The sequence below is a fragment of the Oncorhynchus mykiss genome, chromosome 27 (genome assembly GCF_057628025.1).
Source record: "Oncorhynchus mykiss isolate SJ-2025 chromosome 27, ASM5762802v1, whole genome shotgun sequence".
NCBI classification, from domain to species: domain Eukaryota; kingdom Metazoa; phylum Chordata; class Actinopteri; order Salmoniformes; family Salmonidae; genus Oncorhynchus; species Oncorhynchus mykiss.
In genome coordinates, this window is record NC_143048.1 from 32,802,501 (window position 1) to 32,828,164 (window position 25,664).

The 25,664-nt window shown below is 42.8% G+C and overlaps 2 protein-coding genes across 2 annotated transcripts in view; one reads left to right on the forward strand and one right to left on the reverse strand.

The window, feature by feature from the left end:
* The window catches only part of efhd1 (EF-hand domain family, member D1), a 20,094-nt gene extending 4,160 nt beyond the window's left edge, over positions 1-15,934 (forward strand). Inside the window, exons 2-4 of the mRNA XM_021588375.3 lie at positions 5,517-5,664; positions 9,611-9,745; positions 15,111-15,934. Of these exons, the coding sequence (XP_021444050.1) occupies positions 5,517-5,664; positions 9,611-9,745; positions 15,111-15,245 (418 nt within the window). The 3' untranslated portion in view covers positions 15,246-15,934. The remainder of the gene's footprint in view (positions 1-5,516; positions 5,665-9,610; positions 9,746-15,110) is intronic.
* A 315-nt stretch (positions 15,935-16,249) lies between these two features.
* Positions 16,250-25,002, reverse strand: kcnj13 (potassium inwardly rectifying channel subfamily J member 13). The gene is made up of 4 exons (XM_036965695.2): positions 24,548-25,002; positions 21,065-21,323; positions 20,467-20,803; positions 16,250-20,227 (listed from the first exon to the last, which is right to left on the reverse strand). Exons 2-4 carry the CDS (start codon positions 21,263-21,265, stop codon positions 19,653-19,655), a joined length of 1,113 nt encoding a protein of 370 aa, XP_036821590.1. The 5' UTR covers positions 21,266-21,323; positions 24,548-25,002; the 3' UTR covers positions 16,250-19,652.
* Between the last annotated feature and the right edge of the window lie 662 nt (positions 25,003-25,664).

The window sequence follows — 25,664 nt, forward strand, 5'->3', positions numbered from 1 at the left end:
TTAGAATTTGGTTTCAGTGCAAAGCTCACACCTTGATGATTAATTAGATCACAGTGAGTTGAAGTGCTGTAAAACCTCCAGTGCTGTAAAACCTCCAGTGCTGTAAAACCTCCAGTGCTGTAAAATCTCCATGTCCTTAGTTTATCCTATCATCTCTCTATAGGCTTTTCATTGGCTGAAGCGGCAAGGTCAGGTGTACTGTCTTTACATTACTCAATATTTTCTGAGTTGAGACTCCTTTATCTACCCAACCCATCTTTCATCTCCCCCTGCTCTCCTTAGCTTTGCATGCAGGGTACTTGACCTCTGACCTAGCCACTGGCGGGTAACCTAGATGTGGGTGAAGCACATGCTCAGCGGGGGCACACTTATTAGACAGTGGCCAGTCTGTCTGTGTCCTAAAGTTTGCTTGGATGCGGTCATGGTGACAGAGCCTAGCTTGGGTGAGGGCCAGGGAGGGGGCACTTTGGAATGTTCCAAGCGGGAGTAGACTAGATTGAGGGCAGGGCCGGGCCATTCCATCCTAAATTCTGCCCCTTCTGTCACCCCTTTACACTCTGCCTCATCCCATCAAAAATTGGTCTACTCCTCCTCACCACCTTAATTCTCACCCCTTCTCACCCTCTTTCTCTTTCCTGATGCTGCCCTTGCCACATTCACATTCAAAAGGGTTCTTCGACTGTCCCCATAGGATAATCCGTTGAAGAACCATTTTTGGTTCCAAATAGAACCCTTTTGGTTCCAGGTAGAACACTTTTGAACAAAATAGTTCTACTTGAAACCAAAAACAGTTATCCTATGGGGACAACAGAATAATCCTTTTGGAACCCTTTTTTCTGAGTGTAGTCACAATTCGGACTTTTGATTGAGTCACTGCTCTAAAATCAGCCTATGATGGTAAAGTGTTAGTCACTGTGATTTCTGAGGGATGGCTTTTTCACTAATTTCTCTGTTTTCTCCCCCAGAGTCCACAAATATTCCTGTCTCCAGGGTGAAAATGCACAGACACGTGCCTAGCCTGACGCTAGTCTAAAACAGGCTGCATTAGATATGAGGATGTGACGCTATCAGTCGGCCCTTACCTGCTCCATCTTCACTCTGACACTAGACGCCTTATAGCAGCAGGAGTGACCTGAATACACTCCTGCTGAGAGAGAGAGAGAGAGAGAGAGAGAGAGAGAGAGAGAGAGAGAGAGAGGCATAGGTGATGGATAAAGAGGGAGAGAGAAGGAGGGGGAGGGGAGGGGAGGGAGAGGGAAAGAGAGAGAGAGGGAGGGAGAGGGAAAGCGAGGGAGAGGGATTGAGAGGGAAATGGAGAGAGAGAGAGAACCCCAAAATACAGTGTCCATGCCGAAAGCCTTGGTATCTATAATTACCATACTGCAGGAAGTTAGCTGTGGGACAATAAGGCCTGACCATGGACAGTAGCTGTGGCTGTGTCACCACTCCCTTACAATGGAAGACATTCCACAACAATGTTTTCTTGCAACGTTTAACTGTTGAGTTTTTGATAGCCAAACAGCCTTTCTTATTTTTCTTACGTCAAAGCTTTCAGCAGACTTCCAGTCGGTAGATTGTGGTAGAAATCTGGGGCTGAAATAGTAGCCTAGAGTAGTATTTTAATGATCATAGTACTGCTTCTGACTAGACAGCTTTTCTATTCTTTCAGCATAACATGTTGTTATTGTGAGATACTGGCTGACCCAGCTGAGGAGCTGGACTAGGACCTGTCACTAAGCTGTGGAGTGAGTCCTGTATGTACAGGTGACAGTTGCTAAGCTGCTCTGGGGTCATCCATTGCTGTGAACAGTTGTCATGCTGGTCAGCTGTGGAGGACCAAAAGGAACCAGCAGTTTTAGAACACAGATTGCAGGAAATGTGTTGTGTGTGTGTGTGTGTGAGGGGAATGAGTAGTGTTACAGTATTGGGTGGGTAACAGTATTGGGTGAGTTATAGTATTGGATGGGTTACAGTATTGGGTGGGTTACAGTATTGGGTGGGTTACAGTATTGGGTGAGTTATAGTATTGGATGGGTTACAGTATTGGGTGGGTTACAGTATTGGGTGGGTTATAGTATTGGGTGGGTTACAGTATTGGGTGAGTTATAGTATTGGGTGAGTTATAGTATTGGGTGAGTTATAGTATTGGGTGAGTTACAGTATTGGGTGGGTTATAGTATTGGGTGGGTTACAGTATTGGGTGAGTTATAGTATTGGGTGAGTTATAGTATTGGGCGGGTTATAGTATTGGGTGGGTTATAGTATTGGGTGGGTTATAGTATTGGGTGAGTTATAGTATTGGGTGAGTTATAGTATTGGGCGGGTTATAGTATTGGGTGGGTTATAGTATTGGGTGGGTTATAGTATTGGGTGGGTTACAGTATTGGGTGAGTTATAGTATTGGGTGGGTTACAGTATTGGGTGAGTTATAGTATCGGGTGGGTTAAAGTATTGGGTGGGTTACAGTATTGGGTGAGTTATAGTATTGGGTGGGTTATAGTATTGGGTGGGTTACGGTATTGGGTGAGTTATAGTATTGGGTGGGTTATAGTATTGGGTGGGTTACAGTATTGGGTGAGTTATAGTATTGGGTGGGTAACAGTATTGGGTGAGTTATAGTATTGGGTGGGTTACAGTATTGGGTGGGTTACAGTATTGGGTGGGTTATAGTATTGGGTGAGTTATAGTATTGGGTGGGTTATAGTATTGGGTGGGTTACAGTATTGGGTGGGTTACAGTATTGGGTGGGTTATAGTATTGGGTGGGTTACAGTATTGGGTGGGTTATAGTATTGGGTGAGTTATAGTATTGGGTGGGTTATAGTATTGGGTGGGTTACAGTATTGGGTGGGTTATAGTATTGGGTGGGTTATAGTATTGGGTGGGTTACAGTATTGGGTGAGTTATAGTATTGGGTGGGTTACAGCATTGGGTGGGTTATAGTATTGGGTGGGTTACAGTATTGGGTGAGTTATAGTATTGGGTGAGTTATAGTATTGGCTGGATGTATTAGTAACAATGATTTATTTTGGGATGGGAGTTTAGCATTAGTAATGCAAGGTTTGCCTTTAAAGTGATGGGGTGGGGTTCAACTCAATGGTCCTTTGTGCTACTGAGCTGATGATATCTTTAGGCTGATTGTTAGGAAGTTAATGGTCCTAAATCAGGTTGTTTTGAAGGGAGGGGGTTTAGTTCCTATGGCCTTTGAAGAGTTGGACTGAAACAATGACCTCGCTCTCTTTGGTTTCTGGTCTGACCAGATTACACTCCTACCATTCAGGTGTCGGCAAGATAGGAGCACACGTGTGTGTGTGTGTGTCTGTGTGAGAGAGAGTGTGTGTTTCCTCACTCACACCCAGATCCAGTGCCTCGAACAGCTGTGTGAACGGATCTGTAAACACTTGTTGTGTCAGATAGACAGACAGACTCCTTGCAGGACCCCTCTCAAACACACACACACACACACACACACACACACACACACACACACACACACACACACACACACACACACACTGCTGCTCTATCTGCATCTCACTCAGTCATGTCTCTCTCTGTTTTTCAATGATTCACCTGATCTGTTTATCTAGGACCCCCAAAGCCCTTAATTAATCTGCTTTGTGTCTGATGACAAATGAGTGTGTTGTGAGTGTGGCGAGTTTAACTGTGATTGATCAGGGAAAGTTGGTGTGTGTGTGTGTGTCAGTCAAGCGCATACAGCTATCAGGGGACTGTCTGGTTAGGTTCGACCACCCGGATCGCTATTCCCGACATCAGACCTTTATCACAATATATCTGTCTCTCCTGTGTGTGTGTGTGTGTGTGTGTGCGTGTGTGTGTGTGTGTGTGTGTGCGTGTGTGCGTGTGCGTGTGTGTGTGTGCGTGTGTGTGTGTGTGTGTGTGTGTGTACGTGCGTGCGTGCGTGTGTGTGTTTAATGTCATTGGTAGGCTTAGGGCCTGTATCTCTATGTCTAGATGTGGCTGTCTGTTCAGACTCAGGGTATAGATGCCTTTCACCACATTGTGCCTGTCAGCCAGTCTAGGCTGAACTTGGCACATAGCTTACTAGAGCCATGAGGTTTTGCTGAGCATTTGAGCTGACCATGAGAAACACCACTGGGCTTTAGTTGTTGACTATATAACTATCTATTACCCATAGTTGTTGTCCTTTTTGACAAACAGACATTACATGTTTCCTCTCCTGGTAATTTAATGTGAGGTAGTGTAATGTCTGTGTACCTTCCTTTCTCCCTGGCTGTATGTCTGTACACTACATGACCAAGTATGTGGACACCTGCTCATCAAACATCTCATACCAGAATCATGGGCACTCTTCTGGGATGGCTTTCAAGTAGGTGTTGGAACATTGCTGCGGGGACTTGCTTCCATTCAGCCACAAGAGCATTAGTGAGGTCAGGCACTGATGTTGGGCGATTACGCCTGGCTCACAGTATGCGTTCCAATTCATCCCAAATGTATTCAATGGGGTTGAGGTCAGTGCTCTGTGCATGCCAGACAAGTTTTTCCATACTGATCTTGACAAACCATTTCTGTATGGACCTCGCCTTGTGCACGGGGCCTTGTCAAGCTGAAACATAAAAGTTCCTCCCCCAAACTGTTGCCACAAAGTTGGAAGCACAGAATCTTCTAAATCAAATCAAATTGTATTGGTCACATACACGTGTCTAGCAGATGTTATTGCAGGTGTAGCGAAATGCTTGTGTTTAGAATGTCAATAACTGCTTTAGCGTTAAGATTTCCCTTCACTGGAACTAAGGGGCCTAACCCGAACCATAAAAAACAGCCCCAGACCATAATTCCTCCTCCACCAAACTTTACAGTTGGCACTATGCATTTGGGCAGGTAGCGTTCTCCTGGCAGCCGCCAAACCCAGATTTGTGCGTCGGACTGCCAGATGGTGAAGCTGATTCATCACTCCAGAAAATGTGTTTCCACTGTTCCAGAGTCCAATGGAGGCGAGCTTCATATTACTCCAGCCAACACTTGGCATTGTGCATGGTGATCTTAGGATTGTGTGCGGATGCTCAGCCTTGAAAACCCATTTAATGAACCTCCCGACGAACAGTTCTTGTGCTGACATTGCTTCCAGAGCTAGTTTAGAACTCGAAATTGAGTGTTGCAACTGAGGACAGATGATTTTTATGCACTACACACTTCAACACTCTGCGGTCCCATTCTGTGAGCTTGAGTGGCCTAGACGTTTCCACTTCACAATAACAGCACCTACGGTTGACCAGGGCAACTCTAGCAGGGCAGAAATTTGACGAACTGACGACTTGTTGGAAACGTAGGTGGTATGGTGGTATTTGCATGGCTGTGTGCTCTATTTTATACACCTGTCAGTAACGGGTGTGGCTTAAATAGCCACTAATTTGAAGGGGTGTCCACATTGTGTATATACAGTATAGTGTAGGTAGGTTTGACAGGGTAAGGAAGGCTTCATAGAGTTGTGCTGTTATAATGTAAGTTCATGGATCAACCCTCTTCTCTCTGTAGGTTTGACAGTGGTAAGGACGGCTTCATAGACCTGATGGAGCTGAAGATGATGATGGAGAAGCTGGGGGCTCCTCAGACCCACCTGGGCCTCAAGAACATGATCAAAGAGGTGGATGAGGACTTCGACGGCAAGCTGAGCTACAGAGAGGTGTGTGTACTGTATTGTCTACTTCCATGTCAATTTCCCTGTGTGTGTGTGTGTGTGTGTGTGTGTGTGTGTGTGTGTGTGTGTGTGTGTGTGTGTGTGCCTCATAGAGGCCTGTTAATTACAGTGTGTATTTTTTAACTGCAGTAAAACATATAGTGCCTTCAGAAAGTATTCACACTTGACTTTCCAACATTTTGCTGTGTTACAATCTGAATTTAAAATGGATTCAATTGATATTTTTGTTGTCATTGGCCTACACACAATACCCCATAATGTCAAAGTAGAAACATGTTATTTTTATGTTTAGAATTTTTGCGAATGAATCAAAAAGGAAAAGCTGAAATGTCTTGAGTTAATACGTTTTCAATCCCTTTGTTATGGCAAACCTAAATACGTTCAGGAGTGTAAATGTGCTTAACAAGTCACATAATAAGTTGCATAGACTCACTCTGTGTGCAATACTAATGTTAAACATGATTTTTTAAATGACATTAATGTACCCCAAACATTATCTGTAAGGTCCCTCAGTCGAACAGTGAATTTCAAACACAGATTCAAACACAAAGACCAGGGAGGTTTTCTAATGCCTCGCAAAGAAGTGCCCCTATTGGCAGATGATTAAAAATAAAACAACAGACATTGAATATCCCTTTGAACATGTAACATTTTTATTGCACTTTGGATGGTGTATCAATACACCCAGTCACTACAATGATACAGGTGTCCTTCCAAACTCAGTAGCCGGAGAGGAAGGAAACCTCTCAGAGATTTCACCATGATGCCAATGGTGACTTTAAAACAGTTACAGAGTTGATAGGAGAAAGAATGGACCAACAACATTGTAGTTACTCCACAATACTAACCTAATTGACAGAGTGAAAAGAAGGAAGCCTGTACAGAATACAAATATTCCAATACATGCATCCTCTTTGAAACAAGGCACTAAATTAATACTGCAAAACATGTGGCAAAGCAATTAACTTTTTGTCCTGAATATGAAGTGTTATGTTTGTGGCAAATCCAATACAACACATTACTGAGTACCACTCTCCATATTTTCAAGCATAGTGGTGGCTGGGTCATGTTATGGGTATGCTTGTAATCTTTAAGGACAGGGGAGTTTTTCAGGATAATTTAGGATCATTTACGGAATGGAGCTAAGCACAGGCAAAATCCTAGAGAAAACCTGGTTCAGTCTGTTTTCCACCAGACACTAGGAGAGGAATTCACGTTTCAGCAGGACAATAACCTAAAACACAATGCCAAATCTACACTGGAGTTGCTTACCAAGAAGACAATGAATGTTCCTGAGTGGCCAAGTTACAGTTTTTACTTAAATCTATGGCAAGACAGGGGTGTGAATACTTATGTAAATTAGATATTTCAGAATTTCATTTTTAATATATGTGCAAACATTAAACTTTATCATTATGGGGTATTGTGGGTAGGTGGGTGACATTATTATTGGGGTTTTTCTCGCAATTTTGAATTCAGGCTGTAACAACAAAAATGTGTAATAAGTCAAGAGGTATGAATACTTTCTGAAGGCACTGCACTGCTCTCAGGACTGTCTGTAAAAGGCTGTGTCTCAATATCACTCTGTGTGTATGGGGGGGGGGGGGTCTCTTAATAGCAAGGCTGTGCTCACTGAGTCTGTACACAGTCAAAACTTTCCTTAATTGTTGGTCAGTCACAGTGGTCAGGTATTCTTCCACTGTGTACCCTCTGTTTAGGGCCAAATAGCATTCTAGTTTGCTCTGTTATTTGGTAAATTCCTTCCAATGTTTCAAGTAATTATCTTTTTGTTTTCTCATGATTTGGTTGGGTCTAATTGTGTTGATGTTGCTGTCCTAGGGCTCTCCTTCTCTTTTCTACCCCTTCCCTCTCTCTTCTTCCTCCCACTCTCCCTGTCTCCCTCCTTCTCTTTCCTACCCCCTCCATCTCCCTTCTCCCACCCACTCCCCCGTCTCCCTCAATCTCTTTCCTATCCCCTTCCTCTCACTTCTCCCTCCCTCTCTCTCCTTATCTTTCCTACCCCCTCTATCTCCCCTTCTCTCCCCCTCTCTCCCTCTCTCACACACTCATTTACATTTGACATTTTAGTCATTTAGCAGACACTCTTATCCAGAGCAACTTACAGTTAGTGTTCACTCACAGGGTTAAACAGGTGATAGGGGCAGCTGAACAGAGACATACAAAGACTCTGTTGTGTTTCAGCTCTGGGGCGTTGACTCGACCAATCCTTGCTTCTCTCTGCCTCTCATTCTCTTGATTGGAGTTCCACACAGACATATCCCATTACACAGCACAGTTCCCCTAGGACCACTGGTGGTCAGGCTAGATGGGGCCAGCTAGATGGGGAATTCTATCACCCCTCAGAGCCTGGTTCATCTCTAGAGGTTTTCCTAGCCACTCTGCTTCTACATCTGCATTGCTTGCTCTTTGTGGTTTTAGGCTGGGTATCAGTATGGCACTCTGTGACAACTGCTGATGTAAAAACAACTTTCTAAAATACATTTGATTGATTGATATCAGGTTGCTACACCAAGGTCACACACGGAAAGTACTTTTCTTAGGAGGACAGTTCCGACACTAAACCCACAGACATGAACAGTTGTTATAATGTCTATATGATTTTATGACACAGATATTAGAAGGAACAGTTATAACTTCTACATGATGCTATGATATTAGAAGGAACAGTTATCACTTCTAAATGATTTACTTTGATCATCGCGCTCTAGCGACTCCTTGTGGCGAGCCAGGCGCCTGCGGGTAGTTGAATGGTGTTTCCTCTGACACATTGGTGCGGCTGGCTTTGGGATTAAGCGGGCGGATGTTAAGAAGTGCAGTCAGGTGTGTCATGTTTTGGAGGACACATGACTCGACCTTCGCATCCCAAGCGCATTGGGGATTTGTAGAAATTATGACAAGATCGAAATTGGGGAGAAAATAAATCATAATAAAAGGTCAAACAAAACGAAGTGCAGCTAGTTCGCAGTCTTTCCAGCTTCAGTTTGAAGTGATTGTGTTAGCTTGGTTGCTGGCTAGCTCCTCTGAACAACAGTGTCCTGACGAGTGAGCACATTTTCTATGCCAGGTGAAATCGTGCCTCATTATCTCATTGTTACGGATGTTTCCAAATAAATGTCTCTAGAAAGCAGCTTAAACAAATGCAAATGCAGCTACTTTGCTGTTATTCTGGCTGCACTTTTTGAAGTGACTGTAAGTAAGCCGTAGTTGGCTACCTAGCAAGTAAGGGATAAGAACATTGCCAGCCAGTATTGCAAAGCTACATTTAGAACAAACGACTGGGTCGCTCGCGTCCATGGATACAGAAAAAAAAGACTGAACGTATGGGTCGCGTCTCTAACAACCGGACCAATAGAACGAACGACCACCCAGCTTGGGTAGCAACCCTAGATTTGTGTGGGGACTATATCTTGTGGAAGGATGAAATAGTATGAATACATTCATAAAAATAACTTTTTAATGAAAATATGTCCATCATTATTATGATTATTTGATTATGTTGGTAACCCGTTGTACAAAAGTGATAATGCCCTCAATGGCCGGTGTTTGGAGGATATTTTGGCACAGTTTACCGGACGAACACCCGTGCCAATATATCCTCCAAACACGGGCTTCTTGGGCATGATCACTTAAGTGAAGCTTTGTAGGGATTGCAAGCTATGAAACACAATTGTTGTGACAGTACATTAAATGTAGGACCCTATATTTGACAAAAAAAGTCATTTCATAGCCATTTTAGAGCAAAAAATGACCTACAATAACATATTCTGTTTATTTCACAATTTGCAGTGCACTGTAATAAAACTCTGTATCTATGTATATATTCTACAATCTACTGACCTAAAAAGTATAGATATGCATAGTTCTGCCTGAGCCTCTCTTACCCACCTTGATGTTTTCCTTTCTCCTCCAGTTCCTGCTGATCTTCAGGCGAGCAGCTGCCGGCGAGCTGCTGGAGGAGAGTGGTCTGATGGCTCTGGCCAGACTGTCTGAGATAGACGTCTCCACAGAGGGAGTCATGGGGGCACGGGCCTTTTTCGAGGCTAAGGTAGGACTGGGATGGAGGAAAAGGAGAGAGAGAGATAGAGAGAGAGAGTGTGTGTGTGTGTGTGTGTGTGTGTGTGTGTGTGTGTGTGTGTGTGTGTGTGTGTGTGTGTGTGTGTGTGTGTTAGAGGTTGACCGATTTAGATTTTTCAACGCCGATACCGATACCGATTATTGGAGGACCAAAAAAGCCGATACCGATTAATCGGACGATTTTTAAAATGTATTTGTAATAATGACAATTACAACAATACTGAATGAACACTTATTTTAACCTAATACAATACATCAATAAAGATCAATTTAGCCTCAAATAAATAATGAAACATGTTCAATTTGGTTTAAATAATGCAAAAACAAAGTGTTGGAGAAGTAAAAGTGCAATATGTGCCATGTAAAAAAGCTAACGTTTCAGTTCCTTGCTCAGAACATGAGAACATGTGAAAATTGGTGGTTCCTTTTAACATGAGACTTCAATATTCCAAGGTAAGAGGTTTTAGGTTGTTGTTAATATAGTATTTATAGGACTATTTCTCTCTATACCATTTGTATTTCATATACCTTTGACTATTGGATGTTCTTATAGGCACTATAGTATTGCCAGTGTAACAGTATAGCTTCCGTTCCTCTCCTCGCCCCTACCTGGGCTCGAACCAGGAACTCATCGACAAAAGCCACACTCGAAGCAGCGTTACCCATCGCTCCACAAAAGCCGCAGCCCTTGCAGAGCAAGGGGAATAACTACTCCAAGTCTCAGAGCGAGTGACGTTTGAAACGCTATTAGCGCGTACCCCTCTAACTAGCTAGCCATTTCACATCGGTTACACCAGCCATTAGGCTGATAGGCTTGAAGTCATAAACAGTGCTGTGCTTGCGAAGAGCTGCTGGCAAAACGCACAAAAGTGCTGTTTGAATGAATGCTTACGAGCCTGCTGCTGCCTACCATCGCTCAGTCAGACTGCTCTATCAAATCCAATACTTAATTAGAACATAATAACACACAGAAATACGAGCCTTTGGTCATAAATATGGTAGAATCCAGAAACTATCATTTCGAAAACAAAACGTTTATTATTTCAGTGAAATACGGAACCGTTCGGTATTTTATCTAATGGGTGGCATCCCCACGTCTAAATATTCTTGTTACATTGCACAACCTTCAATGTTATGTCATAATTACGTAAAATTCTGGCAAATTAGTTTGCAATGAGCCAGGCTACCCAAACTGTTGCATATACCCTGACTCTGCGTGCAATGAACACAAGAGAAATGACACAATTTCACCTGGTTAATATTGCCTGCTAACCTGGATTTCTTGAAGCTAAATATGCAGGTTTAAAATTATATACTTCTGTGTATTGATTTTAAGAAAGGCATTGGTGTTTATGGTTAGGTACAGTCGTCCAACGATTGTGATTTTTTCGCAAATGCGCTTTTGTTAAATCATCCCCCAGCGTTGCATTGATTATATTCAACGCAGGACAGGATAGATAAACTAGTAATATCATCAACCATGTGTAGTTATAACTAGTGATTATGATTGATTGATTGTTTTTTATAAGATAAGTTTAATGCTAGCTAGCAACTTACCTGGGCTTCTACTGCATTCACGTAACAGGCAGGCTCCTCGTGGAGTGCAATGGGAGGCAGGTGGTTAGAGCATTACATTGGTGACTGTAGGGTTGGAAGATTGGATCCCCCGAGCTGACAAGGTGAAAATCTTTCGTTCTGCCCCTGAACAAGGCAGTTAACCCACCGTTCCTAGGCCGTCATTGAAAATAAGAATGTGTTCTTAACTAACTTGCCTAGTTAAATAAAGGTATATAAAGAAAAGATTTGGCAAAAAATACAGATTTACGATTATTATGAACACTTGAAATCGGCCCTAATTAATTGGCCATTCTGATTCATCGGTCGACCTCTAGTGTGTGTGTGTGTGTGTGTGTGTGTGTGTGTGTGTGTGTGTGTGTGTGTGCATGCGTGCGTGCGTGTGTGTGTGTACAGTTACCAGTCAAAAGTTTGGACACCTACTCATTTAAGGGTTTTTCTTTATTTTTTACTATTTTCTACATTGTATAATAATAGTGAAGACTTCAACACTATGAAATAACACATATGGAATAATTTAGTAACCAAAAAAGTGTTAAACAAATAAAAATAGATTTTATATTTGAGATTCTTCAAAGTAGCCACGCTTTGCCTTGATGACAGTTTTGCACACTCTTGGCATTCTCTCAACCAGCTTCATGAAGAATGCTTTTCCAACATTCTTTTCCAGCATCTGATGGAGTTCCCACATATGCAGAGGATTTGTTGGCTGCTTTTCCTTCACTCTGTGGTCCAACTCATCCCAAACAATCTCAATTGGGTTAAGGTCAGGTGATTGTGGAGGCCAGGTCATCTGATGCTGCAGTCCATCACTCACCTTGGTCAAATAGCCCTTACACAGCCTGGAGGTGTGTTGGGTCATTGACATGTTGAAAAACAAATGAGATGGGATGGCGTATCGCTGCAGAATGCTGTGGTAGCCATGCTGGTTAAGTGTGCCTTGAATTCTAAATAAATCACAGACTGTATCACCCGCAAAGCACCTGCAAAGCACCATCACACCTCCTCCATGCTTCATGGTGGGAATCACACATGCAGAGATCATCTGTTCACCTACTCTGCATCTCACAAAGACAAGGTGGTTGGAACCAGAAATCTCAAATTTGGATTAATCCGACCAAAGGACAGATTTCCAAGCAAGTCTCTTCTTCTTATTGGTGTCCTTTAGTAGTGGTTTCTTTGCAGCAATTTAACCATGAAGGCCTGATTCTCTGCTGAACAGTTGACGTTGAGATCTGTCTGTTACTTGAACTCCGTGAAGCATTTTATTTGGGCTGCAATTTGTGAGGCTGGTAACTCTAATGAACTTTTCCTCTGCAGCCGAGGTAACTCTTGGTCTTCCTTTCCTGTGGCGGTCCTCATGAGAGCCAGTTTCATCATAGTGCTTGATGGTTTTTGCGACTGCACTTGAAGAAACGTTCAAAGTTCTTGAAATGTTCTGAATTGGCTGACCATGTTGTAAAGTAATGATGGACTATCTTTTCTCTTTACTTTTTTGAGCTGTTCTTGCCATAATATGGACTTGGTCTTTTACCAAATACGGCTATCTTCTGTATACTACACCTACCATGTCACAACACAGCTGATTGGCTGAAATGCATTAGAAGGAAAGAAATTCCACAAATTAACTTTTAACAAAGCACACATTTTAATTGAAATGCATTCCAGGTGACTACCTCATTAATCTGGTTTAATTTGGTTACTACATGATACCATATGTGTTATTTCATAGTTTTGATGTCTTCACTATTATTCTACAATGTAGAAAATAGTAAAAATAAAGAAAACCATTAAATTAGTAGGTGTGTTCAACCTTTTGACTGGTACTGTATGTAGATATGTACACTACCGTTCAAAAGTTTGGGGTCACTTACAAATGTCCTTGTTTTTGAAAGAATCCATTTTTTTGTCCATTAAAATAACATAAAATGGATCAGAAATACAGTGAGACATTGTTAATATTGTAAATGACTTTTGTAGCTGGATACGCCTGATTTTTAATGGGATATCTACATAGGTGTACAGAGACCAATTATCAGTAACTACCACTCCTGTGTTCCAATGGCACGTTGTGCTAGCTAATCCAAGTTGATCATTTTAAAAGTATAATTGATCATTAGAAAAACCTTTTGCAATTATGTTAGCACAGCTGAAAACTGTTGTCCTGATTAAAGAAGCAATACAACTGGCCTTCTTTAGACTAGTTGAGTATCTGGAGCATCAGCATTTGTGGGTTTGATTACAGGCTCAAAATGGCCAGAAACAAAGACCTTTCTTCTGAAACTAGTCAGTCTATTCTTGTTCTGAGAAATGAAGGCTTTTCAATGCGAGAATTTGCCAAGAAACTGAAGATCTGGTACAACGCTGTGTACTGCTCCCTTCACAGAACAGCGCAAACTGGCTCTAGCCAGAATAGAAAGAGAAGTGGGAGGCCCTGGTGCACAACTGAGCAAGTACATTAGAGTGTCAAGTTTGAGAAACAGACACATCACAAGTCCTCAACTGGCAGCTTCATTAAATAGTACCCGCAAAACTCCAGTCTCAACATCAACAGTGAAGAGGTGACTCCGGAATGCTGGCCTTCTAGGCAGAGTTGCAAAGAAAAGCCATATCTCAGACTGGCCAATAAAAGTAAAAGATTAAGCAAAAGAACACAAACACTGGACAGAGGAAGATTGGAATTATGGACAGACTAATCTAAGTTCGAGGTATTCGGATCACAAAGAAGAACATTCGTGAGATGCAGAAAAAAATGAAAAGATGCTGGAGGAGTGCTTGATGCCATCTGTCAAGCATGGTGGAGGCAATGTGATGGTCTGGGGGTGCTTTGGTGGTGATATATGTGGAGATTTGTACAGGGTAACAGGGATCTTGAAGAGGGAAGGCTGCCACATACCCTGTGGACGGCGCTTAATTGGAGCCAATATCCTCCTACTACAGGACAATGACCCAAAGCACAGCTCCAAACTATGCAATAACTATTTAGGGAAGAAGCAGTCAGCTGGTATTCTGTCTATAATGGAGTGGCCAGCACAGTCACCGGATCTCAACCCTGTTGAGCTGTTGTGGGAGCAGCTTGACCGTATGGTACGTAAGAAGTGCCCATCAAGCCAATCCAACTTGTGGGAGGTGCTTCAGGAAGCATGGGGTGAAAACTCTTCAGATTACCTCAACAAATTGACAACTAGAATACCAAAGGTCTGCAAGGCTGTAATTGCTGCAAATGGGGGATTCTTTGAGGAAAGCAAAGTTTGAAGGACACTACTATTTCAATTAAAAATCATTATTTATATCCTTGTCAACGTCTTGACTATATTTCCTATTCATTTTTGCAACTCATTTCATGTATGTTTTCATGGAAAACAAGGACATTTAAGTGATCCCAAACTTTTAAACGGTAGTGTATGTATGTGTGAGAAAAGGTTGGTTATGTGTCAATGTTATAGAATCAATGCCCATGACAAACCAGGTTGATTGGACAAGGGAAGGGTGTGTGACATGTGTCCCAGATGTATAGCACTCAGCTATTTTAAGAACTGACGTACATTAGCTGGCCTGATTTATTCTTCATCTTTCCCATCATAACAGGGTTCTACATCAGCATGTCTTATGCCACATCCAACCTCTAGTGGTAGAAAGAGAAATACAGTGACAGTGTGTGTGTTCTGTGCTGTTTTTGAGTCTGTTACATCATCCAATGTTTAGAGTGGTGTTATATAATCCTTGCTGTACTGTAGATCTAATTGTGTTGTATGGTGCAGGTGCAGGCTCTGAAGGTGGGCAGTAAGTTTGAGGCTGAGATCCGAGAGGAGCAGGAGGAACGGAAGAGACAGGAGCTAGATAGGAAACGGAGACAGGCTGCTTTCAAAGAGCTGCAGTCTGCCTTCTGCTCTTAACACAGTAGACACACTAAAACACACACACACACACACACACACACACACACACACACACACACACACACACACACACACACACACACACTAAAACGTCCATGATCACACGCAGACTTACATGCACTGGAAGGGAGGTTTTAAAGTAGTTCCACAGCCTCCCTGAATACACAAATAAGAGTATTTTATTGAATAATGCAAGAGATTGCTAATACGGTTATTGTTATGATATGGCTATTATGATTGATTGTTGTTATTATTGTTCTAATTAATATGATTGTATTAGCTATTATACACAATATTCTCACATGTTTTCAAACAGTGAGGTCATGCCTATTTTAAGGAAATAGATTGTTCTATTTGCCATGAATCATTTAATTGTTTGATGTTCCATACTGAAAAGGTTTTGTGGAGCAATGTATTGACCAATTTATGTGTAGAAGGCAAAGGAATGTTACAATACCTGTGTCAAAAACAGTTTCTCACATTTTCAAAATCACTCTGTGAATCTACGTTTTTACTTTTGGCAGATTGTACTATTATATTGAATACTGACCTGTAATCCATGTTTGTTTAATTTCTAGAAACATACCATCATGTAACACTGTAGCAATATGTTGTCTTATGTGTTCTGAAATTAAAAGGAAATGGATGTATTGTATTTTTCCATAAATAAAACAATGGTAATCACATTCTGTCTGCTTTCTCAATAATGTGTGTATTCTAGTGATGTCATATAGTTTGCTGCTCTGATAAGTTTCCAACAGCTGTTGCACAGTACCGGCGAGGAAAGACAGGGGGCAGCATGGTAGCGAGGCTGACTTGATGTAGTAACATACACACCCAGCTGTAATACCCTCATTGCCATACAATATTACATTTTGTAGCCAATTGTCATCCACATTCAACATGTATAGAATATTATGTTATTTAGTAAAACATTGGGTATTGTGAGAGATTCTGTGAAATGAAGTATAGAGAAAGTATGAACAAGGATTGGTTCTCCATTTGAATTGTTCAGAAAATATTATTTTATTACATGTAATGTACACTGTACAAGCCATTGGAACATGTATTATGATACAATAAGATTTCATCTCTCTTTCTTTCCATAACATTATTTCCATTTACTCTTTAATCTTTGTTTATTGCTGTTGACTCAAATGCATGATGTAATAGTGATTTTTGTCTTTACATAAATTCAAAGGGAAAATATAAAGATGATCTACTTACATCTTTCTCCAAATGTTTAGCTTATCACTAAAGTGCTCAATCTAAAGCCATAGCATTTTACATATTGAACATGTGTAATCAATGTATAACATAGTATTACATTTCATCTTTGACTAATATTTGGCGTAAATAGACACACACTGATTTCAGTGAAGATTTCTCATAAACATTTAAGGCAGTAATCTAATCAATTTAGCAGTTAAATCAACTGATATCTTCTACCGCGTGATACCTCAGCTTAAAATGATTGAAGACATTGAGTTGTCACCTTTCAAAGTGGGATCATCTACATTACAGAGGCTGCGTTTACACAGACAGCCCAATTCTGATAATTATTTGTCAAATATTACCAAGAAAATCTCTTTTGCCAATAATTGGACAGAATATCTGATCTGGGCTGCCTGTGTAAATGGAGCCAGAGTGTATTCCATAGCAGCGTAGTGTTATTGATTGTGGAATATCATCCCTCATGGCAGTGAATGTAACTGTTGGTTCTAGAGTTCTCAGGTAGCTAGAACATGTTCTACAATCTAGTGTTCTTTATTCCACTAGACCAGATATGTCCAAACTGGGGTACTTGCAATGCTGTCGGGTGTACGCCAAATAAAAATGTGATTCCCAGTACATTTATATTCTCCAACGGGGCTATACATTTGGGTGAGTTTTTTTCTCTCCTGAGTAGCCTCGTTTCACTGCCAAAAATCAAATGAAACCATCTAGTGTTCAGCGAAATAACAACACAATGTCAAGTACAGGTAGCCTAGTCAAATAATTAACATCCATTCACGTTAACCGTTACTCTCTCGCGAGAAACCTTCACTCTTTGGGCAGGCATTTAGAAACGAAACATGACCATTTGAAAAATAAGCCACAGGAGTTTTTTGAGGAAGAATAAAGACGACTTCCGAGTAGTAAGACGTATAAAAGCATCAGATACCATTAATAAGAAGGGGCTAGAAGCATCTTATATGGTGAGCTACCGAGTGGCTAGGACAGGCAAGCCCCATATTGTGGAGGAATTCATTCTTCCTGCTGCCGCGGTTATGACAATGCTGGGGGAAAAGGCCCAAAAAACTATACAGACCATGCCTTCATCAAATGACAATGCTTCACGATGCATCAGTGACATGGCAGGAGATGTTTTGAAACAATAACTGCTTTGCATACAAGCCAGTGAATTTTATGCGCTACAGCTGGATGAGTCAACAGAAATGGCCTGGCACAGGTCCTGGTACAGGCCTGGCACAGGTCCTCGTATATGTCCGTTACGTTTATGGGGGGTCAATTAAGGAAGACATCCTCTTCTGTAAACCACTGGAAACCATGACAACATGAGAGGATATTTTTAAAGTACTGGACAGGTTTGTTTGTGACATCAAATGGACTTTGGTGGTCAGGATGCGTTGGTATCTGTACTGATGGCGCAAAAGCCATGACAGGGAGACTTAGTGGAGTGGTAACGCGTGTGCAAGCAGTTACTCCCGACGCCACTTGGGTACACTGCAGATTCCACCGAGAGGCTCTTGCTGCCAAGTGAATGCCTGACAGCTTGAAAGACGTTTTAGACACTACAGTGAAAACGTTGTTAAAGCAAGGCCTCTGAACTCTCGTGTATTTTCTGTATTATGCAATGAAATGGGCAGCGACCATGTGACGCTTTTACAACATACAGAAGTGCGCTGTTTATCAAGGAGCAACGTATTGGCAAGTTTTTTTAAATTGAGAGACGAGCTTAAAGTTTTCTTTACTGACCATAATTTTCACTTGTCTGACCGCTTACATGATGACGAGTTTCTCACACGACTGGCCTATCTGGGTGATGTTGTTTCTCGCCTGAATGATCTGAATCTAGGATTACAGGGACTCTCCTGTAACTATATTCAATGTGCGGGACAAAATTAAGAAGTTTTCTGTCTGCATTAACAAGGACAACACACAGGTCTTTCCATCATTGCATGATTTTTTGTGTGCAAATTAACACAAGCTTACGGACAATGTCAAAAGTGATATAGCGAAGCACCTGAATGAGCTGGATGTGCAATTACGCAGGTACTTTCCCGAAACGGACGACACAAACAACTCGATTTGTTATCCCTTTCATGCCCTTCCTCCAGTCCACTTACCGTTTTCTGAACAAGAGAGCCTCATCGAAATTGCAACAAGCCATTCTGTGAAAATGTAATTTAATCAGAAGCCACTGCCAGATTTCTGGATAGGGCTGCGGTCAGAGTTTCTTGCCTTGGCAAATCGCGTACCTACGTATGTGAGACTGGATTCTCAGCCCTCACTAGCATGAAAACTAAATACAGGCACAGACTGTGTGCGGGAAATGATTTAAGACTGAGACTCTCTCCAATACAACCCAACATTGCAGAGTTATGTACATCCTTTCAAGCACACCCTTCTCATTAACCTGTGGTGAGTTATTCACAATTTTTTATGAACAAATAGGGTTTTATATGTAAGCAAAAACTAAATGATTGATTATCATTACATTATTATTTGTGCCCTGGTCCTATAAGAGCTCTTTGTCACTTCCCACGAGCAGGGTTGTGACAAAAACACACTCATTCTTATGTTAAATACATGTATCGTATGTGGTAGGCTTACAATGATGGCAAAAAACAACATTTGAGAGTGCGCTGACCTTGGTGCTAGAGGTACGCAGCTGGAGGTTGAATGTTTGAAGAGGTACGGGACTATAAAAAGTAGGTAGCTGATACCAGGTAGCAGAGCCATAGAAACCTGTCCCTCCCATAATGCCTCTAACTCTCCCTTTCTGCCCCTATCTTTATCCCTATGTTGCTACCCTCCCTCCCTTCCTCACACACACACACACACACACACACACACACACACACACACACACACACACACACACACACACACACACACACACACACACACACACACACACACACACACACACACACACACATTGTAAACCCTGGAACCCATCCATCCCAAGTTGTCTCTGTCCCTTACTCCTCTCAGCTATTACCCTCTTCCTCTTCTTTCCCTTCTCCCATGCTTCCTTCTCCCCCTCCTCCCATGCTTTCTTCTCCCCATCCTCCCCCTCCTCCCATGCTTTCTTCTCCCCATCCTCCCCCTCCTCCCAAGCTTCTTTCTCCCTCTTCTCCTGCCCCTCTTTCCCTTCCACCCTCCTCCTTTCCCCGCTTACTCCATCCTGTCACTCCCGTCCCCATTGATCTGCACCACACACTCCTTGTCCAGCGGCTCCTTGCAGTGGGCCATGCCAAAGTGCTGACTGCTCACCTGGTACCTGCCATGCTTGTCCAGCCCCATGGCGGGCACGAAGCGCCGCTCAAACTGGATCTCCTGGCGCAGATAGGACGTTCTTTTCTGGCAGGCGTCGCCCGTGCCCTCCTGTGAGGCGGAGAGAAACACCACTAGCTCAAAGTGGCTGGTGCTGCCCTCACGCAGGGCTGGGTAAAGGGGGCTGTGGTGGTCCAGGATGTGGTAGAAGGTGAGGGGGAAGATGAAGAATGGGCAGGGGCGGGGGCCCAGCCGGTCCAGCTGGAAGTCCAGGTTGGTCTGGTGCAGGACCTGGTCGTCTCTCTCTTCGTACAGGACGGCACTGACCTCCACGTCCACCAGGGGGCGGCGCAGAAGGTTGGTGGCCCGGAACATGAGGCAGGGCTGGCCCTGGTGCTGACCTACTACCGCCTGGGGGCTGAACTGGATGGCCCCCGCACGCTTCTGGGGACGGGCGATCTTAGCCACAAACGCACCTGAAGGGCGGGGATGGGTAAGAGAGAGAGTGACTATTTACATATCAGTCATTTTCCTTAGAATTAGGTATGTTTTATTTTTTTAAATCTCAAGAGACCCATAGAAACAAAGACCGAATATAAACAAGAAAGTAAAATAACGAAGATGAAGACCAAACAGCTGTTCCCTCAGCATTGAAAGGTACAACAACAAACTGAAAACGTGAGAAAGAGAAGGGATCCTCTCCATTAGAAAGTACCTGTGATAAAGGCTTCCAGCATGAGCCCCAGCAGCATCTGAACCGCCAGCAGGGCTATAGCGCTGGGACAGTCCCCACTGGGGAACATGGTGCCGTACCCTATGGTCAGCTGGGTCTCCAGGGAGAAAGAGAAGGCTGCGGTGAAGCTGGTGATGTGTTTGACACACACTACGTGACCCTCTGGAGGAGCGTCGTGGTCCTCCACCGCCAGGTCTCCATTGAAGTGGGCCAGTAGGTACCACAGGCAGGCGAACAGCAGCCAGTGGGCCACGAAGGAGGTGCAGAAGGCCAAGAGGACCCAGCGCCAGCGCAGGCACACCACTGCCCCCCACAGGTCCTGCAGGGACGAGCCAGGGTGTATATACCGATTCAATTATTGCTGGTTTCCCAGACAGAGATAAAGCCTGATCCTGGTCTAATAATCAAGTTCATTGGATATTCTCAATTGAGAGTTTAAATACAGGACTAGTCTTAATATATGTCTGTGAATCAGGCGCATAGAGTGTCTGTGTGTAACTTTGATTTTAAGTTTACTTTTCCATTTAGTCAGCAGCACCTCTTCAACTATTTAGGGTGTGCGTCAAATCATTTATTTTACCTGTAGAGCTAGTAGCCAGGCAGAGGCAGAGGCCCAGGAGGGCCACAGGCCAGGAGAGGGAGGGGAGGAGCGCAGGGCACAGTGACCGTCCTTGGTCACCAGACGCTGGCAAGACAGGTAGGATGGGGATGATGTGGACAACAGGAGAGGGGAGGAGGAGACCTTGTTCCCGTCCAGGTCGTTGGTCATTTTGGTTGTCATGGTTACAGGGAGGTGAGGGGTCGAGGGCAGGCAAGTGGGCAGGTCAGGATGAAGGTATCTGGAAACAAGCATAATTATGCCAAGAATCATAGAAGACCATTTATAACAACTTTATAAACATGGACAACTTTGACTTTACAATTCCACTTTGACACTGTTATGCAGTTAGTTATGTACATAGGGGGACAGACAGAGAGAGACAGAAACTTCCAGAAACGTCTAGAATGTTGTTGCAGGTGATTAGAGAAGTACTCAGTGGGGTATCTGTCAGTGGAACACAGCGACATGCAGAGCAGGAATGTGGTGAGTTTAATCTTGGAGGAACAGACTCAGTAACAATCACTACAGTACCAGACGGGGACTTCACTCTCCCTTCTGTTCTCTAGTCTTGTTCAGCAACATGTTAGTATGCTTTATGGATGATCACTTGGACAAATAACATACACCCTCCTCATGTACTGACTGTGGACTATATGATGGCTATATGATTTTTCTGTCAGAACTCGAACAAGGTTCACCAAGAATAGAGTATGATGATGTTTGAGGTTTATATGAGATTAAATATGCTTTTTATGAAGTCTCTTGATTGCATTGTGTATATATAGCTAGCTGTAAGAGATGAGCTGAGAAAACATTGCACATATATTTTACAAAAGTGTTTTTTAAGTGCCTTGTCTAACTCACATCATGGACCAGAGGGACGTAACTGGATTGAAGAAATGGTTCTGTGTGTAACTTTAGCCTGTAAATTGTGAACCCTGCACTGTCTGTAAGTATAGATGGAATATACAGCTAACAAAGCTGTTCCTTTGATACAAAAACACTTAAAAAATGTAAATGTCGAAAGCTGTACAGTTCACACAGTAAAATTGTGTTATTGTTTTTCTGTTTTTCTGTGTAAGGGATAAAATTACACTTGGTAGTAAAAACTAGCCCTGAGCCTTGACTACACATCAGGACAGTTACAAAATGTTCAATTGTTGCTAAATGTCGTGGGAGCCTCGCTGGAGTAAGGGATTTTATTCATCAACATTATAATTGTGCAGTGGTGTAAAGTACTTAAGTAAAAATACTTTAAAGTACTACTTAAGTCGTTTTTGGGGGTATCTGTACTTTACTATTTATATTTTTGACTACTTTTACTTTTACTTCACCACATTCCTGAAGAAAATATTACACTTTATACTTCATACATTTTCAATGACAACCAAAAGTACTTGTTACATTTTGAATGCTTAACGGGACAGGAAAATGGTCAGATTCACGCACTTATCAAGAGAACACGTGGTCATCCCTCCTGCCTCTGGCCTGGCAGACTCACTCAACACAAATGCATCTTTTGTAAATAATGTCTGAGTGTGGGAGTGTGCCCCTGGCTGTCCATACATTTTAAAATCAAGAAAATGGTGCAGTCTGCTTTGCTTTAAATAAGGACTTTTAAGTGATTTATACTTTTACTTTTACTTTGATACACTTAAGTATATTTTAGCAACTACATTTACTTTTGATACTTAAGTATATTTAAAACCAAGTATTTTAAAATTTTTACTCAAGTAGCATTTTACTGGATGACTTTCACTTTTACTTGAGTAAGTTTCTATTAAGGTATCTATACTTTTAGTTTTTCAACCTCTGTAATTGTGTGTCATAAACTGGGGAATATTGAGGCACTTATGTTGGCTAATTCAATGACAGATTCTTTACAGTCAGAACTAGTCACTGGCACAGGCTACAAGTCAGGCTGCGGAGGCTAGCTGCTAGCTATCACTTCTTCTCTCTAGGGCAAGCATGGGACTGTTATTACAGAAATTATATAGGGTAATAGTAAGCATGGCTATGTGTTAGCGCAGTAAGAAGTGCTTCATTTTCCTGAGGTGGCGGGATGCCAGCTTGAGAGAGGCCATCAGAGAGGCCGTCACATGAGGGGAATACGGCGTGCAGAGGAGGCAAACACACACACACACACAATCACATAGACACACAATGACATAGACATACAATCACATAGATACACAATCACACACAAGCAGAGGTTACAAATCTCCCATATACCCCCATGTCTTTTGGGCCTGGCCCTTTTCTCCTCAGCGTGTGTGTGGGATAGCGATGGCTATCAGATGATGTTAACAAACAGCACTCTGTCTGTGTGCTCTCAGTGTGGATTGATGAGGGGGCTCAGTGGCTGCTGAGATAATTTGGGGCTGTTGGTTAGAAATATTGTAGCTGGGCTACACAGCTCCCTAGGCTATAGCTTAGTTTAGCCAACAATGATTCTGCAAAATGGTCTGCAGGAGAGTTTTTCCATTTTCCCACAGATAAGCTAATTGTAGATAACATATTACTAGCATGTTATTGAGTGTTTGTCTTAGGTGTCAAAGTTTAAGGGGTATCGGTATATGTAAGGAGAGGCTGTTTTACTTGTCCTCCGATTTCACCCTCCACTAGCCTCCACTGGTATTGATTACCGCATCTGACGAGGGTTGTTTAATAGCATATGGATGGAAACTCCACTCCCCACTCTATTGTCCAGCTTTACCCCCATCCCTTTAAAGATCCATTGAGAACAAGTGGGGAGAACCTGTTAACCACCCAGAGCTAAACAGTTATAGTCACTCAGTTATCTTATAGATAAATCCTGTAAATGCTTTCTCTGTGGTTATAAAACAGAGTTGGGCAGGTTGTGCAAGTTGACCTGCCATTGTCCTACTTAGGCCTATATCTAACATGTGTTAAAAATTAAAAGAAACACCCATTTTGTTACTTCTAGCTGGAAAAAGTTGACCTGTTATTTGACTTCTTCAGTCTAGGGTCTCTAAGGGTACAAGCTGTGTTTATGTATTCATTTACATGTACATTACTGACAGTGGACACAGTCTTGGTTAAGTTTAGCTGAAATCGGTGATTCCGCAGGTCAAGTTCTTGCACAATGTTCAAGAACATTGCACAAAATCAATCTTACAATTTAAACATTTTTTACAGTTTCTTTCTGTAGTGATTTCTCTCTCTCTCTCTCTCCCTCTCTCTCTCTCTCTCTATCTCTCTCTCTCTCTCTCTCTCTCTCTCTCTCTCTCTCTCTTTCTCTCTCTCTCTCTCTCTCTCTCTCTCTCTCTCTCTCTCTCTCTCTCTCTCTGTGTCTCCTCTCTGACTCTGTCTCTGTCTCTGTCTCTCTCTGTCGCTGTCTCTCTCTCGCTCTCTCTCTCTCTCACAGTCTCATATCACCCTCTCTCTCCCTCTCAGTGGCTGGGATCGCCTTACTCCCTGTCCGTCCTTAAGGTTACTCACTGTAGTGTAGCACCAGGGCCAGCGATCACCCCTCTGATGGTGCCCTTTTCACCCGAGCGCTGATCCGAGGGCGGGCAGGAGGCGAGGCCAGGGGCGGGAAAACCACCAAATCCGTGGGATGAGAAGATGGGGGGTAAATCCCGAGGTATTCCCGAGGTAAAGGGAATAAGGGAGGTATTCCCGAGGTAAAGGAAAAGATAGTGTCACCCCAGGAACTCTTCGGCGTGGGAGCCGGACTGAGCCCAACGCTCTGCTCTTCCGATCTGCAGCTCCGGCTCTCTGCCGAGGATGATTCGATTGGTCACATTACTCTGCATGTGGCCAATTAGTGTTCCCGGAAGGCGAGAGAGGGAGGAGAAAAACCCAAAGAACAACACCTTGTCACTGTTCATTGACAGAGCCAGTTGTAGCTCCTCTGAGTCCTGTGGTTGGTAGGAGTAAATGAGTATAGGAATGATGATGAGAGTGAGGCTCTGGAGAGGGAGTGTGACAACAGGGTGTCTTTGCGTGTGTGTGTGTGTGTGTGTGTGTGTGTGTGTGTGTGTGTGTGTGTGTGTGTGTGTGTGTGTGTGTGTGTGTGTGAGAGAGAGAGAGAGAGAGAGAGAGAGAGAGAGTGGGGGTAATAGAGTCTGTTGTTACTGTCCATCTGTCTTTCTACCCAGACACAAGGGTTTTGTGTTTATCAGACCTTTTGCACTTAGACAGGTGAATAGCTTTCGCCTGTGCAGTCATGTCTATTTGGTGCTTACTTAATGATGCATTATAAAAGTATTTGAACAGGGACATGGAAGACATGCCATGTTGCAAGTGTTGACTAATAAGACATCCAATTTATCCAACCATAATGTAACCTTTAACCTTAACCTAACCCCTAACCTTACCTCAGATATTAAGGAATTTGTTTAATCACCACATTGCCCTTTCCTTGAGAGTCATCATGATATAGTGTTGCTATTGCATGTGATTTCAAATGTGGCAGCTCCTTTTTAACCCTACTTCACAGTGCTTCTTTGTTATTGATTAGGCTGTAGTAAGCCATATTACAGGAGTTCAAAGGTCACAGCAGGCCGGGTCTATGGGTGTGGTGCTCCCTAACTTCTTTGCTTGTACCCTATCA

What these genes read in the sequence shown, in the direction of transcription:
- kcnj13 (XM_036965695.2), bottom strand. Translation starts at nt 21,265, where the DNA reads ATGACAACCAAAATGACCAACGACCTGGACGGGAACAAGGTCTCCTCC. An exon ending in CCTGGCTACTAGCTCTACAG is followed by an intron (nt 20,804 to 21,064) that starts GTAAAATAAATG and finishes TCGTCCCTGCAG; the next exon opens with GACCTGTGGGGGGCAGTGGT. An exon ending in GCTGGAAGCCTTTATCACAG is followed by an intron (nt 20,228 to 20,466) that starts GTACTTTCTAAT and finishes CCCGCCCTTCAG; the next exon opens with GTGCGTTTGTGGCTAAGATC.